The sequence below is a fragment of the Trichosurus vulpecula genome, chromosome 9 (assembly GCF_011100635.1).
Source record: "Trichosurus vulpecula isolate mTriVul1 chromosome 9, mTriVul1.pri, whole genome shotgun sequence".
In the NCBI taxonomy this organism is placed as follows: Eukaryota; Metazoa; Chordata; class Mammalia; order Diprotodontia; family Phalangeridae; genus Trichosurus; species Trichosurus vulpecula.
In genome coordinates, this window is record NC_050581.1 from 189,004,966 (window position 1) to 189,021,860 (window position 16,895).

Sequence of the window (16,895 nt, forward strand, 5' to 3'; positions counted from 1 at the left end):
TCCCAGGCAAATGTGGAGAATGACTTTCTTCCTTGTGCAATTTTACGGGCTCAATGAGCACGTGTATTGGTGTGTGTGAGAATGGGGAGAGGAAGTAATCAGAAAGAAGGAATTTAGGGAGTGAACTCTGGCGGTGTGGACACACCCTGTGTCTGCTTTGGGCAAGTTCCAGTGCCCTTTGGCACAACCCAGCTTATACCCTTGGATTACACCTTTCAGCTTGGCCCCACTCCAAACCTTGAGCCCCATAATCTTGCCCCCAAATAAGCTTCCCAGAATCCTTCTTGCTCTGCTGCAGAGGCCTGGGATATGATGCTTTGTACAGTAAAAGGGAGACAGTAGGATAATGTGCAGTTCAGTGCCTGATAACCTGCATCCTGCATCCTCCAAAAGTGTTATAATAATAAGTGAATACTAATAATCAGCATTTCTGTAATGTTTTTAAAGCTTGCAAAGCACTTTACATAGATAATCTCGTTTTAACCTCATAACAACGCTGGGAGATAGGTGCTTTTGTAATCCCTATCTTATAGTTGAGGAGTCTGAGGCAGAGGTTAAGTGATTTGCCAAGGGTAACCCCTCCAGTAAGTGGATGAGGTGGTATTTGAACCTCGATCTTCCTTCCCGCTGCACCACCTCGCTGTTTCCGGAAGAATGGCCTCCTTATCACAGGCTCCAGAGGCCATCTCGTCCAAGCCTCTCATTTTACAGATGGGGAAGCTGAGGGTCAGGGAAATTATAGCCCATACTTTACAGCCCAGTATAGCCCAGGTTCTAAGGGACGAGCCTTGGGATACGAAGCCAAGGCCAGGGCTTTTTCCCTTTCCTCCCACCCTCCATGAAAGGGGGGAAGAGTGTTTCTTTCCTCTAGCCCTGTTCACCTCACCATTGTTTCTTTCCTCTTGACAGCTGGCTGGTCCATTTCCTTGCGGCCCTTCTGTGAGTTAATGCAGGGTTATAAAAGTTTGGAAGTCATAGCCTGTGATTCAGCACCCCCCAGGCCTGGCTCATGCCCTTTGCCCCTGTGATTTATAACAGCGATGATAAAAAAACTGATTATCTTAGCCCACTAGGCCAGCCGAAGCCAGCCTCCTCGGAGGATCCAAGGCAAGCTTTCATTTGTTTTTCCCCCTTCTGCAGCCTGAGCCTCAGCTTTAAAATGTCAAGAAGCCTGCCCCAGGATTGATTCAGCGTAGATGATACAGAATAGAAGGCTTCTTGATTAGACTGTAAGTGAAGTCCATCCTTCCTGGTGCTGTTGCTGTCTATACCACCAGATAGATATTGCCCAAGGCACCGGCCGGTTATTAAGCACCTGCCAAGCTTGACTGGAGGAAGAGATAAATTGGTCTGGTTGCTTTAAAATGAGCCAAATTCGAGGACTGCTCCCAAAAATGGCTGTCGGCTGTTGACAGCAGAAGAGGCTGGAGCCCCCTCTCTGCCTCCTCCATCTCTGAGCTCCCCCACGGCCCTGCTGTGGTTCTAATCAGCCCGCATCCAGCTGAGGCCCAGGAAGCTGTTTGAGGGAGCCGTCGGCGGGCCGGCCCCCAGCACCAGGGGTCAGGGGGCCATCTGGCACTCCCCTCCAAAGCCAGCCAATGCTCCCAGTCCCAGCTTGCTCTCAGCAGAGGGCGAGCGTGACTTTTCTTGTAGCAGTCAAGAGAGTGGCACCTTCCCTGCTGCTCCTGAAAGACAGGATAGATTCCTATTCCTTTTGTTTTTTCACTTCTGTCTCTCAGCAATTCGAGGGGCGTGCAGAGCCTTGGTTAACAGAGTCTTGCCTGGAGAGCAGAATTCAGTAGCGGCTTTCATAAGCTTTGAATAGTGTTCGGGAACATTCCTCCTGATGCTGCTCTTCCAGACCTTTGTCAGTCCCCTCATCCCCAGAGTCCATCCACCCCCTTCTGTATGTGGCAGCAGGTGATGGAACAACAGGACAGACCTGAGGATGTCAGGCGGAGGGGGGCGCTGGGTCCAAAACCCCTCCAATACTCACTGGCTCTGGGACCCTGGGCCAGGCCCTGACTCTCTGAGCTTAAGTTTCCTCGTCTGAAAAATGGAGTTGATAGTCTTGGTAATGGCAGCTCCCATTTAGAGATGTTTGCGAAATACTCCACCAAGGTGATCCCATTGGATCCTCATAATAACCCTGGGAGAGAGGTATCATCATCATTATTATTATTATTTTGCCCATGAGAAAACCAAGACCCAGGGAGGTCCAGCTAGTGGATTTGAACTCTGGTCTTCCCAATTTCAGATCTGGAGTGTCCCTATCCTGTGCACTACCTCGCTGCTTTGCAGATTTTATCTCAATCCCCACAACAAACCTTTGGGGAGAGATGCATTATTGTCCCCAATTTACCTAGGAGGAAATCAAGCCCTAGAGGTATTCAGTGACTTGCCCAGGGCCCTACAGCTAGTAAGTGTCAGGGGCAGATTCAAACTCGGCTCTTACTGACTCCAAATACGTACTCACTACTCTCTCCACCTGGCTGCTTACAGGTGCAGGGCATCAAAAGGCTGGAAGGAAAGGATGTCCTACAGCATTCTGCAGCCTTCAAAGCACCATACTGGCCGTCCCCAGAGTTTTAGCCAGCCTGCTAAGCCTTGGGGGACAGCCTGTGCATTATTCCTCTAGGGCAGGGGTTCTCAACCAGGGGTCCATGGATTCTTTTTTTTATACGTCTTAATGCCTATTTCAGTATGATGGGCTTGCTTTGTCAGGGCCTCATTCAGAGAAGGGGCTCGCAGGTAGGGGCCGCCAGTCTGCCCAAGGGCTTCGGGGCACAGAATGGGCAAAGAGCCAAGCTCTAGAAGGAAGGAGGCATGTCCCACTGAGCAGCACAAGGGGTAAGGAGCCAGCCTGTTTCCTTTCCAGGCCTGTTCTAGGCACAGGTTTCCAGGGGGTCGCCAGGTTTGCAAGTTGGGTCTGCCTTGGCTCCCCCATCGACATTTCTGCTTGAAAGAATACAAGGACTGCTTCAAAGGGGAAAAAAAAGGACACAAAATAGTAGAGAGGCAGAGAAAAATGTTAGCTTCTGTCAGGGGTGGGAAGCCACAAAGATGGGCCAAGAACAGGAGTGTAGGAAATGGAGCCTTTGGAGCCATGGAACAGGGATGGAACCCAGGGGGAGGGGAAAGGGGAGTGGAGGAAGTGGTTTCACTGCTTCAGGAAATAATGAGGAGAAGCGAGTGTCTCTCTCGGAGCATCCAGGACTAGTCAGAAGTGAAGGAGTAGGGGCAGTGGCAGTCCCTTGCTGAGTGGTAACAGGCAGATAGGAGCCACAGGGAGTGGGGGAAGCGGGCTGATTTCTGGGAACAGACAGATTCGTAAAGTAAGAGCCTCCAGAGACTTATCAAACCCAACAGCCTGCCCACTTCTCAGGATTCGTGTGGGGAAAATGATACAGCCAGAAAAAAACCAGGAAGGTGTGGCTTCACTTAGGAAGCTGCTTAAGAAAATCCACCCTCGAGGGCCAAGGAGATGTGGTCTTATCTCATGTCCCTCTAAGGCAGAGGGGTAAAGACAGGAAGGCTCCAGGAAGGGACCAGAACATTAAGAACATGGTATCTACCAACAGGTAGATACTATCTAGGATAGGAAGTTATGGGCTCTTGTGAGGAATAGGGTAAAATTGCCAAGGTCTGGTAAAAATAGGTTTTCTGGGTGCACAGCAGAAAGCAGCCTGCATGGATGGGTTAAGCCAATTACCACCAAGAGCAGAGGGCCAGGGTCCCCCCAGGTTCAGAATTCCAGGGAGAAGTCTGAAATAAAACCTTCCTCCTTACACAAAGGAATCGAGTCTGAACGGTCTACAAGGTGAGGGAAAGCAAGAGCTCCTCGGTTTGAAAATGGGACCTCATAGGTGCCCCAGAGACACAGTAGGGCATGACTCAGACCTGAAATAAGACCAAGGAAGAGTCCACCTCACTCAGGAGTCAGCAGTGAAGAACACATATGCCTGTACCTCCTGCATGTTTTCAGGACCCAGCATGGTGCCTAGCACACAGTAAGCACTTAATGAGTGCTTGCTGACAGAGTTCCTGGCAGACTGGCTCTATAGCCATCTCCCTGAGATAGAGAGTGTGACAGAGAGTGATACTGTGGGAGTCAGCCACAGACCTCTCAGGCTTAAGATGGGACATGGCTGATGCGCTGGGGGAGCATCACAAACCTGCTGTGGTAATGATGGGGTCATTGCCTAGCTGCACATCAGCTAGAGCCGCTATCAGATAAAGGCAGAGCCAAGGATAGATTGTTGACTTGCTTTAGTGATCACTTCATCCCAAGGAGGTAGAAAGAGGTCAAAGGGGCCTGGTCTTCTGGACCTGCCTCTACTAACAAAGTGGACCATGTTGTGGAAGCTGAAATGGAGGGAACCTCGGCAGGCAGGGCCATTGTGCTAAGGTGCCAGTGATGGGCAGGCTGAGGAAGAACCTGCAAGGTGGGAGACGTGTCCTGAGTTTTGAAAGAACAGTTTTCAGAGTTTAGAAAACTAGCCTAAAATGCTGCAGGGAAATCAGCCCTGGGAGGGGGAAGCACTCCAGAATGAAAGAAGAGGCAGGGGATGGCAGCCCAGGAAGCAAGCTGAGTGACAACCTTGGGTTTGAGGTCCTGGTGTCTCAGGAAGAAAGGCCTCTAGTGTGCTGGGTGCCCCCTCTGTGATGAACTTGTGGGAGGGTGTGGGCAGGGGCCGCATGGCATGAGCTGGCCTGGGTAGGTTGAAATCTGCATTGGGGAGGGCCAGCAGGCCTCACCAGTTCATTGGAGTGTTTGTGTATAAAAGGGAAGCAAGGACAGAAAATCTGGGGTGAATGAAGATCACATGCATCTCTCAGGCATGTAAGGACTCTGGAACACAAATCCGAGTGAAGGTGTCGATGCATAAGGAAAACAAAATGGCAGCCATGACAGAGCAGGAGGCCAATGGAGAGATGGAGGACCTGACGTTTCTGTAGCTACAAAGCGCTTACACAGACATGGGCTCATTTGGTCCTGGTGTGGACCCACAAAGTCGGTTAACACCCTCCAACTCTTTCATCCCACTGGAGAACCCAGGAAAGTTCTGCAGCACAAGCATGCCACAGAATTATAGACAAGCGCATGTCCTGGCTTTCCAAAAGGGAAAGAAAAGAGAGTCTACAAAGTAGAGGCCAGCAAGCTTGACTTCAATTCCCAGCAAAACGCTAGCGTTCGTCATTAAAGGAATCAAGTGCGAGAATTTGTAAAGTAATCACTAAGCACCAGTATGGGTTCACAGGAAGCTTTGACCCAGAGAGATTAAACCCAGGGAGGTTAATGACAGGAAGAAAAGGCCCATGTGTAAGAAAAAAATGCTCATAGCCTCGTTAAAATAACGTGTGCTCAATGATAAGAAAGAAAGAACCCCCCAAATATACATGTGTATGTGTATCTGTACACATACATATGCATGCTGGTGGACAAGCTCTCTAGGTCATCTGACTGCATGTCATAATTGGGCCAATAGTCATTCTTCATCCGCTTGGTTTTTCCTGGGTGGATGGCCGCTCGTATGAAGTTGTCATTTTACTAAGTGAGAAAGAAAGTGAATAAATGAGCCCTTGGCTCTGTCTCTGAAGAGCACAAGCTTCTGCTCCACATTAAAGAACCAGACTCCAAGGCACAATCATATCTGTTAATTGTCCACTTTCCTATCCATGCAGATGCCGGAATTCCAGAAAAGCACTGTTCACATCAAGAACCCAGCCAAAGTGGAAGAGATCCTTTGCGGCCTTATTAAAGGAGGAGCCACCAAACTCCAGGTGAGGCATGGAGGGTATGATCATCTTGAGTTTAATCACCCTTGTGATTTGAATGTTGAATAAGAAACAAATTTAAACCACCAGCTCTTCACCCAGAGAATCCCAAAGACAGATCTGCTGTTGGTCCAAAGTTCATTGGGAACTCAGTGGGAAACAAAAGTAAAATATTAATAGATGTGAAATTCAATTTGTCTTTGCTCTCAAAGGTGTAAAATTAACTAGTTGCCAAGACAGTCATTAAGCTCTTTCTTTCCTGGGCTCATAAAAAGACACATTCCAAAGTTTTTGAGTCATTTTTTCCATCTTTGAATGAAAACACATCTTGGTGGTTTTCATAACAGAGACAGCCCTTTGTAATAGGGACAAGTAGAAGACAAACACAGTCCTGACCTGCCTGGACGTGCTCGTTTTTCTTCAAACTTATAACTAAGTTATTTCAACCAAATGTCTGAAGTATCATTAGACCTGTTGTCATCAGGGTCATGATTCTGCCTTTTCCCACTAATATATTTAGATTCTTACTGTTCAAAGGCAAAGCTCTCACCACAAAAAAAACCCATTTCAGATAAGTTTTCATTACCAGACTGAGTTCTTGGAGGGGGTCAGTTTAGCAACAGGGTGCCCCACCTTGATCTCTATCTATTCTTGTTGATAAGACTAGGGACTGAGCCTGCCATGGACCCCAAATAACATTCTGTGTCCTGTCTCCCCCTCACATCCCCACCTATATTCTCTTTAGACCAAGATTAGCACGTTTCCAAGCCCTCCACAAAGATTTGGATGGCCATCTTCTCTGTTCCACAGGGAACGGGCTCTAGGAATGTCTGGAGAGAGGGAGCAAAGGACGTGATTTTTATTGTAGGTAATGCTTTTTCTTATTCTCCTTCTCTTACAGATAATTACAGACTTTGATATGACATTAAGCAGATTTTCCTATGGTGGAAAAAGATGCCCGACATGTCATAGTAAGTTTGGGGTACATATGTTCAAAGAACTTTAGATACTCGGGCTAGGTAAAAATTTACTTCAGTACAAAATTAGTAAACCATGGCGTGTGTGTGTGTGTGTGTGAAAGGTGATTTTTTTTCCTTTCTTTTGGGATATTTTGATAATAACAGGAGACAATTACTGTTCCTTCATTATTTTAGTGGCCATTTGCATGTATAATTAGGCCAAAAGGGGCATCTATAGGTGACCTTTGCCCCTGCATTTTCCAGAAACAAAACACACAAGCACATTGATGGAAATCCAAAGTTTAAAATACAATGTTGATTTATCCTTTTTCACTGAAAGTGTTGGGGGTAGGGGCGGGGGTGGGGGTGGGAGGTTAGGGAATAGGAAGGATGTGATGGGACTAATAATGATGGATTGTAAGACTGCTGAAGGCCATTGAGCTCCGTAATGGAAATAATTAGTTCCCGTTGTACATAGCTGAAATGCTGAATGGAAGCTTCTGTTGTAATGGTACCCAACTGGGTATGGGGCCAAAGCAGAAGATTTCTTTGAGCATTTCAGCTTTGTCAAAGATATCGTTGGACCCAAAGCCAGGAGGATTAGCAATCTGCTGGGTAATCATTTGGTTTTCTCTTTCTAGATGTCATTGACAACTGTAAACTGGTTACAGATGAATGTCGAAAGAAGGTAAATGGTGTCCATGACAATTGTCAGACCAAAGTAGTTTTCTTTCTGTAGATGCTTTTCTGTAATTTGTATTTCTAATACATTTAGCCTGTTTTGAGTTCTTAGCACATTTTGCCATAACAAACCATTACCAGGAGCTTGTTAACCATGAGGGCAAATTTCAGGAAAAATGGAAAAGACCCATTGTATATCTGTGCCTACATATCCTGCAAAAAAAAAAAGCCACTATTTGGAATTTGGGTGACTTTGAGGCTCTTCATGAGCCCCTTTGGCACTTGGTGAAGCCCATCAGCACCTTCTCCAAAACCAGCTTTTGAAGGTGTAAAATACCTTACAGAGGATTACCAAGAAAACTAAGTTATCAATTTAAAAAAAGAATAAGTTAATAGACCCCCAGGTAAGAACCCTTGTCTTCAAGTATCCAGAAAACTCCTCAAGTCTCCACTCTCATGTTGGCATGTGAGTTTAGACCTAGTCCCAAGACCTAAATCTGAGCCAAGTTTTTATATGAAATTCTAAGTCTTTTAATTATATAACTTGATTTTTAAATGACCTGCTGAAGTAAAAATCTTCACATGAAGGAAGAAAGCCGCTTTGGAGTAGAGCACGTTGAAGTATCGATCAGCTCAGGTCTCCACTTAGCAGAGTGCCTGGCACATAGTAGGCACTTTTTAACCTGCAGGCAGATCACTTCAGCTGGTGGACTTGCTGGGAAGTGGCGTTCTTCTCTGTGCTTATGGGATAATCCGATTTTCCATACGTGTTTTAGAGTACCTTTGTATGATTGCCTCATATACGTGGCTTTCTTTAGTATAAACTCATGACAAAGCAAATAAAACTCTAGGTTCCCCTTTCACAATTCATTTATTGATTCATTTCCAGTTATTACAACTAAAGGAAAAATACTATGCCATTGAAATCGATCCAGACCTTACCATAGAAGAGAAATACCCTTACATGGTAGAATGGTGAGTGGATGTATTGGGGATGATGGGTACAAGGTGGGGCGTGGGGAGGAGCCAAAGTTCAAAAGGAAAAGAAATTCCAGCCACAACCAAGAATTTTTCCCTCTATTTAAAAAAATAATAATCCTAAAGGCTAAGTTCCCGAAGGGGCAAAGACTCTTGGTCTAGAACTTCTTGTGCTTTAATTTCCAGCTATAGAGAAGGTGCCACCCACCTAAATGGGCGGGGGTTCCCTTCCACCAGTGAAATCCCACGTTCAGCCCATTCCCCATGCTAAATTCCAATATCTCCTAGTGTCACATGTAGATGGGACAGAATAAATTGCTTTGTCATGTCAAAAGTATTTCTTAATTAAGCCCCTGCTATGTGCCAGGCACCGTGCAAAGCACTGGGGATACAAAAAGAGGCCAAATTTAGTTCCTGTCCTCAAGGTTCTCACAGAGTAATAGGGAGATAACGTGCAAACAGCTATGTTTAAACAAGATATAGATACAGGAGAAATTGGGGTTCATCTTGCCAAGAAGGCACTAGCCTTTTGTCAGCAAAAAAAACCTACCTACGGTTTAATGGGATGTGTAAAAGGTCTTTTTTTTTAATTGGCACCTTAAACAATAGTCACTGTATTATATAAGACTCCAGTGATAGCAATAATGATTATTAACATGACCGTATATTACAGTGGCTGGCTTGTATGCAGTGCTTTACCAATGGTAGTTGTAACCACCCTGGGAGGTAGGGACCATTATTCTGCTCACTTTACCAATGAGGAAACTGAGGCAGACAGGAGTGAAAGTCACATAGCCAATGAATGGCACAGGCTAGATTTATAAAACTCAGAGATAAGTTGTAAGCCTTGGCCTCCTGGACGGCAGGTCTCAAAAAAGTCCAAGTGGAAGCCACCGTGAGGAAGGAGGCTGGTTCTCCTGATGCTGGAGCTCATTACTGGGGAGCAGTGACCTCCCCTGTGCGAGCCTGAGCAGGTCAGGGAAGGCCTTCCAAAGATCATCAGAGTCGAAGCCAGGGTTTTCTTGTTCTCAGAGGTAGGAGTGAGACTCGCAGAATCCACTCAGAGATTCTTAAATGCAAGAGGCTTGGAGCTAGAGGAAGAGCAAGCTTGACATTTTCCCCTTTTACCTTGAACCCCAGGTACACAAAATCACACACTTTGTTGGTGGAGCAGGCGCTGCAGAAGAGCAAGCTTCAAGAAATCGTGGAAGAATCCGATGTGATGCTCAAGTAAGTACAGCCGTCTGGGAGAGTGGTTATTGGGAGGGCAGGACAGCAGAGGAGTAAACAAGCCAGCCTCCAAGGCAGGAGACCCGAGTTCAGGTGTGCCCTCGGACGCATCCTGGCTGTGGGAGCCCAGCAGGTCCCTTCAGCCCTCGATGAGGTAGACCCCCAAGGATTTGTCTGCATTGTCTTCAGCTAAAGTTGGTTCTCCAGGATCCTCTAAGTGCACCATCATTTCATCTGCAAAGAGGGATGGCTTTGCTTTTTCATTGTCTGCTGTCATTCCTTCAATTCCTTTTTCTTCTCTTACTGCTAGAGCTAACCTTTCTAGGATGGCTTTGAATAATAGTGGTGATAATGGACATCTTTGTTTCACCCTGGATCTTATTAGGAAGACTCCAAGTTGATCCGCATTACAACTAATGCTTGCACTTGGTTTTAGATAAATATCACGTATTTTAAGAAAAGCTCCATTTATTCCTATGCTTTCTAGTATTTTTAATAGGACTGGGTATGGCATCTCATTGAAATCTTTTTCTGCAGCTATTAATATAAGCATGATTTTTGTTTTTATTATTGATATGGTCAATTATGATTATAGTTTTCCTAATATTAAGCTAGCCTTGCATTCGTGGTATAAACCCCACCTGGTCATAGTGTGTGATCATTGTGATATATTGCTATAATCTCCTTTGCTTGTGTTTTATTTAACATTTTTGCATCAACATTCATTAGGGAAATTGGTTTGTAATTCTCTTTCTCTGTTTTTGCTCTCCCTGGTTTGGGTATCACAACCTCATTTGGTGGGGCACTTTCCTTACCTATTTTTTCTTTTTTTGTAAAAAAAAAAATTTATCCTTAGCATTGTTTTCTTTTTAAATTTCGAATTCCAAATTTCTTCCCTCCCACTTCCTTCCCCACACACTGAGAAGGCAACTAATACTATATCAGTTACACATGTAAAATCATGCAAAACATATTTCCATATTAGCCATATTGCAAAAAAAAAAAGAAAAAGAAAAAAGTGAGAAAATTGTACTCCAATTCAAACTCAGAGTTCGTCAGTTCTCTCTCTGGAGGTGGATTGCATTTTTCATCATAAGTCATTTGGAATTGTCTTAGCTTATTGTATTGATCAAAGTAACCAAGTCTTTCACAGACGATCATCATTACAACGTTGCTGTTTCTGTGCACAAGGATCTCCCAGTTCTTCTCACTTCTCTTTGCATCAGTTCTTATAGATCTCACCATGCTTTTCTGACATCACCCCCCCTTGTCATTTCTTATGTCACATCCAGTCCCATCCATCACAATCACATGCCACAGTTTGTTCAGCCATTCCCCAGTTGATGGACATTCCCTCGATTTCCAGTTCTGTGCCACCAAAGAAAGAGCTGCTATGAGAGTTTTCTGTACATGTGGGTCCTTTTCCCTTTTCTTTGATCTCCTTGGGATAAAGACCTAGTATTGGTATTGCTGGATCAGAGTATGCAGTTTTGTAACCCTGTGGCCATAGTTCCAAATTTTCTCAAATGCTTGGACCAGTTCACTACTCTACCAACAGTTCAGTATCATACCTATTTTCCCTCATCCCCTCTGGCATTTGTCATTTCTGATAGGTATAAAGTGGTATCCTAGAATTGTTTTAATTTGCATTTCTCTATCAGTAGTGATTTAGAGCATTTTTTCATATGACTTGATTTCTTCTTCTGAAAGCTGCCTGTTCATATCGTCTGATTACTTATCAGCTGAGGAATGGCTCATATTTTTATAAATTTGACTCAGTTCCCTGTATATTAATAATGTCTTTATCAGTATTACTTCATTATCTATTGTACCTTTTAGCAAAACATAATTTTCCTGATTATCTCTCTTAAGTCTATTTTTATTTTTGCTTCGTCTGAGATCATGATTCCTCCCCCAACTTTTTTACTTCATCTGAAGCATGTTAGATTCTGCTCCAGCCCTTTATTTTTACTCTGTGTGTGTTTCTTTCTATTTCAAATGTGTCTCTTGCAAACAGTATTGTTGCATTCTGGTTCCTAATCCATTCTGCCATCCACTTCCATTTTATGGGTGAGCTCATCCCATTCACAATCACAGTTCTTCTGTTCCTTCTGTCTCTATTTTTATCCTTTCCCTCCTGAAAAGTCCATTTTGCTTCTGACCACTGCCTCACTTATTCGGCCCTCCATTTTATCATCCCTTCCCCCTTTCTTTTATCCCCTTCTCTTCCTGTTCCCTGTTGGGTAAGTTACATTTCAATATACAACTGAGTATGTATATAGAGGCTTCCCACTCAGAACCAATCCCAGTGAGAGTGAGGTTCAAGCACTGCCTACCACCCCACCCATTTTCCCCTCCACTCTGAAAGCTCTTCCTTGGGTGCCTGTTTTATATGAGGTCATTTCCCCCATTCTCCTTCTCCCAGTACATCCTTCTTTCTCACCGCTTTATTTCTTTGGAGATCATTCCAATATAATCAGCTCGCAGCCATGCCTTTTGCCTATGTAAACTCCGTTTAACTGCCCCAATAATGATGAAGTTCTTAGGAGTTATATGTATCATCTTCCCATGTACAAATGTAAACAGTTTAACTTTATTGAGCCTCCTAAGAGACATAAAATTTCTCTTAATAAAATTCAACCCTAACCCTTTTTATGCTTGAGTTTTGTGTTTAAAAGTCAAATTTTCCATTCCGCTATGGTCTTTTCCTCAGGAGTGCTTCAAAGTCCTCTATTTCATTAAATGTCTATTTTCACCCTAAAGTATTATACTCGGTTTTGCTGGGTCGGTTATTCTTGGTTGTAATCCTAGCTCCCTTGCTTCTGGAATATCTTTAAATGTAGAAGCTGCTAAATCTTGTGTGATACTAACTGTGGCTCCACGATATTTCAGTTATTCCTTTCTGGCTGCTTGCAATATTTTCTCCTTGACCTGGGGGCTCTGGAATTTGGCTACAGTATTCCTGGGAGTTTTCATTTTGGGATCTTTCAGGAAGTGATCAGTGGAATTGTTCAGTTTCTTTCTTTTTTTTTTAAATTTTTTTTTGTTGTTGTTTTTTGTGGAGGGGGGAAGGCCGGGCAATTGGGGTTAAGTGACTTGCCCAAGGTCACACAGCCAGTAAGTATGTCAGATGTCTAAGGCCAGATTTGAACTCTGGTCCTCCTGACTCCAGGGCCGGTGCTGTACTCACTGTGCCACCTAGCTGCCCCAATCGCTAAGATACCGGGGCAGTTTTCCTTATAATTTCTTGAAATGTGATGTCTAGGCTCTTTTTTTTGATCGTGGCTTTCTGGTAGTCCAATAAATCTTAAATTATTCCTCCCACCCCCAATCTATTTTCCAGGTCAGTTGTGTTTCTGATGAGATATTTTACATTTTATTTTTTCTTTCTGATTCTTTTGACTTTGTTTTATTGTTTCTTTATATCCCAAGGACTCATTAGTTTCTACTTTGTCAATTCTTTTCTTCAGTGAAATTTTGTGCTTCTTTTACCATTTGGCCAATTTGGGGTTTTAAGGTATTATTTTCTTCATTATTTATTGTGCTTCTTTACCAAGTTGTTTATTTGTTTTAATAATTTTCTCACATCACTATCATTTCTTTTCCCAATATTTCCTCTAGTACTCTTATCTCTTTCTTTTACTCTTCTAAGAATTCTTTTTGGCCTTATGTCCAGTTAGCATTTTTTTTAGGCTTTGGTTGTAGCTATCTTCACATTGTTGTCTTCTTCTGAGTTTGGGTCTTGGTCTCCCCTGCCACCACAGTAGTTTTTTTATGGTCAGGTTTGTTCATTTTCCCAGCCTGTTTCTTGACTTTGCACTTTATGTTAAAGTTGGGCTCTGCTCACCTGGGATGGGGGGAGGCACTGCATTTAGGCTGTTTTTTGTGCTACTCTTTTCAGAGCTAGTTCTGGGGGTCTGCAAGTTTTGGTGCTTCCAAGGTGGTGTGATCCTGGGAAAAGTGTGGTCACTGTTCTCCCGACCTGCAGTCTGGTTTTTACCAAGGAAGGGCCCTGCTCCACTGCAGCTACAGTGCTTCCCTTGGCCCTGAAACTGTGACCAGGAGCCCTGCTCCCTTGTGACTGAACACAAGAGGTCCTTTCCACCCAGGAACTGTGACCCAGAACTGCATATAGGCAAGAGAGTCACCAATCAGCATTAGCTGCGCCCAGTGCCGGTAAAATGTCTTTGTAACTAGTTGTCTGACTCCGTTACCATCTCCGGACTGAGAGCTCCCAAAGCTGCAGCTGCTGCCGTCTCCGCAGTCCAAAACTGGTGCTGCTGCTACACTTTGGGATAGCCTCCACCCTATGTCGCTCTCCAGCCAATTTTCTAATTTGTCTAAGACTGGAAAATGTCTAACTGTGACCTTTTGTTGGCTCTGCTTCTCCAAAATTAGATTTGAGGTGTTATTTTAAAGTTATTTGGAGGGGAATGTTGAGAGTTCAGCTAGGTTGTTGCCTATAATCCACTATCTTGGCTCTGTCCCTTCAATTTTTACCTGTTTTTCTAAATAGTTTATACAGTTTTGGAATTAGTTGTTCTTTAAATGTTTGATAGAATTTACTTGTAAATCCATCTGGTCCTGGAGATTTTTTCTTAGGGAGCTCATTTATGGCTTGTTCAATTTCTTTTTCTAAGATACGGTTACTAACTGTTCTATTTCCTCTTCTGTTAATCTGAGCAATTTATATTTTTATAAATATTTATCCCTTTCACTTACATTATCAATTTTACTTGCATATAATTGGGCAAAATACCTCCTAACAATTGCTTTGATTTCATCTTTGTCAGTGGTGTATTCACCCTTTTCTTTTTTTATATCGGTAATTTGGGTTTTTTCTTTTTTAAAAATCAAATCAAAATAATAATTTATCTGTTTCATTGTTTTTTTAATAAAAACTGCTCCTAGTTTTATTAATTCAATGGGTTTTTTACTATGAATTTTATTAATCTCTTTTCACTTTTAAGATTTCTTTTTTGGCGTTTGGGGATTTTTAATTTGTTCCTTTTCTGTTTTTTTGTTACATGCCCAATTTATTGATCTTCTCTTCCTCTTTTTTATTTATATAAGCATTTAGAGATACAAATCTTCCCCTAAGCACTGCTTTGGTTACATTCCACAAATTTGAGTATGTTGTCTTATTGTTCACATTATCTTTAATGAAATTATTGATTGTTTTTATGATCTGTTCTTTGACCTACTCATTCTTTAGGGTTAGATTAGTTTCCAATTAATTTTTAATCTGTGCTTCCAAAGCCCTTTTTTGAACGTAATTTTTATTGCATTAAAGTCCCAGAAGGGTGCATTTAACATTTCTGCATTTGATTGTGAGGTTTTTATGCCTTAAAACGTAGTCAGTTTTTGTGAAAGTGTAATCTACAGCTTAGAAAAAGGCGTACTCCATTCTGTTCCCATTCAGTTTTCTCCTTAACTTCTTTCTTACGTTGCAATCAGATTTATCTAATTGAGGGGAGTGGGGAGTCAGGCTTCTCCTCTAGTAAAATTTTATAGTCTCTTTCTTCCTGTATCTCATTTAACTTTTCCCCACATGCTACATTTTGAACTGCAGATCACATTAATTAGCAGATGAGCCTTTCTCTGCTTGGTCCCACAAGCAAAAGTAGGAGCAGGTAGATTGTGAGTAAACTCAGCCACCGCTGAGAGCCAGGTGGGCCAGCAGTGGGTGCCCCGCCCCTTCCTGGGGCATCTTCATGCTGCTGGTCAGCTTTGAGGGAGAGGCTTTTCGAGTACAGGCTAGAATGACATTGAGGTCCTTTCCAGCTCTGATTTGAATATTGATTTGTTCAGTCCTTTCAGTCCCGTCTGACTTTCTGTGACCTCATTTGGGGTTTTCTTGGCAAAGATGCTGGAGAGGTTTGCCATTTCCTTCTCCAGCTCATCTTACAGATGAGGAAACTAAGGCAAGTAGGGTGAAGTGACTGGCCCAAGGTCGCACAGCTAGGAAGTGCCTGAGGCCAGATTTGAGCTCACAAAGATGAGTCTTCCTAACTCCAGGCCACCTGACTTGAATATTGGATCCTGGGTCTCAATTTTAGAAGAGAAATTCTTGAGTTGGTATCCATTTATTTTGTCCAGGCATCCATTTGCAGCTTTCTTACAAATTAAAATCTTTACAGCATTATTTTTATGAAAGTTTCATCACGTCTGGCAGGACCCGGACTCAGGGTCCTCACGTGCCTCCCTGCAGCATGGAGATGATCCCAAGAGGATCACGTAGGGCAGCTGTGCCAGGCCCAGGGACTCATCTGATGGCCAAGGACCAGCCTGGCCGAGTGCAGGAAGGCCCAGGCTCTTGGGGGGGGGTGGGGAGCATGGATGCCAGAAGTGGAGCTGCTTGATCCCTGACCCCTACAACTACGTGCTGAGGGGCACAGGCATGGCAATCAGCACTGATGAAGGGAGGCCCCACACCTGTGAAATCAGGGATCTCTATAAAAACCAGATGAGGGTGAAACATCTCCAATGACAAAATCCTTTGTCAAAAGAAAATATTTTCTCTTCTGCACTCCTAATATTTTTCAGTGTTCTTGGAAAAACTATCATATGTTAAAGGGTTTATAGGATCATAGCTTTTGTACCAGATCATTTAAACAGGGCCCAACTTCAGGGGCAGAAGGGAGAGAAGAGAGGGAGAGATGAGAGAGGGGGAGGGGAGAGGGAGAAAGGAAAGAGAAAAGAGAGAGAAGGAAGGAGGGAGGAGAAGATGGAGACAGTGAGAGAGGACGAAAGGGGAAAGAGAGAGGAGAAAGAGGGGAGAGGAATGGGGCAAGAGAGATGGGAACAAAGGGAGGAGAGAGAGGAGGAGAAGAGTCAGGAAAGAAAGGAGGGGGCAGAGCTAAGCTCCAGGTGAGGCCCAGCTGTGGCTGTGGTGGCCAGAGGTTCAGCAGGAGCTGTTGGGAACTCTGAGACGTCGGTCTCCCCTCCCCTATAGTCAATGGATGTTCCAAAAGGTGTTGCCAAGGGCAGCTGTCAATGAGTCCTTTTTTATCACCTGCACCATTAGCATAGCCATTGCTTGTGGCCAGAGCAGGCTCCTGCCCTTCTGCAGAACAACCAACGGCCTTTATGGATGCGGTATTTTGTAGATGAATATGGATTGTAAATCACAGGAGATTCCAAAAAAAACAGGCTCTCAACCTCCTGAGGTGGGAAGGAATTATGGCTTGTCCCTTCCCTTTTTCACTCTGTAGAGGCAGTGAGCTGCAGGGCAGCACTGGACTCGAAAACCCGAGAGGCCTGGGTTCA

The 16,895-nt window shown here is 44.0% G+C and overlaps 1 protein-coding gene across 3 annotated transcripts in view; it reads left to right on the plus strand.

The window, feature by feature from the left end:
• The window catches only part of NT5C3A (5'-nucleotidase, cytosolic IIIA), a 79,685-nt gene that overhangs the window by 56,165 nt on the left and 6,625 nt on the right, over nucleotides 1–16,895 (plus strand). For all 3 annotated transcript variants that reach the window (XM_036738782.1, XM_036738783.1, XM_036738784.1), the window contains 5 exons: nucleotides 5,686–5,784; nucleotides 6,680–6,749; nucleotides 7,379–7,425; nucleotides 8,308–8,393; nucleotides 9,537–9,626. In XM_036738782.1, the coding sequence (XP_036594677.1) occupies nucleotides 5,686–5,784; nucleotides 6,680–6,749; nucleotides 7,379–7,425; nucleotides 8,308–8,393; nucleotides 9,537–9,626 (392 nt within the window). The remainder of the gene's footprint in view (nucleotides 1–5,685; nucleotides 5,785–6,679; nucleotides 6,750–7,378; nucleotides 7,426–8,307; nucleotides 8,394–9,536; nucleotides 9,627–16,895) is intronic.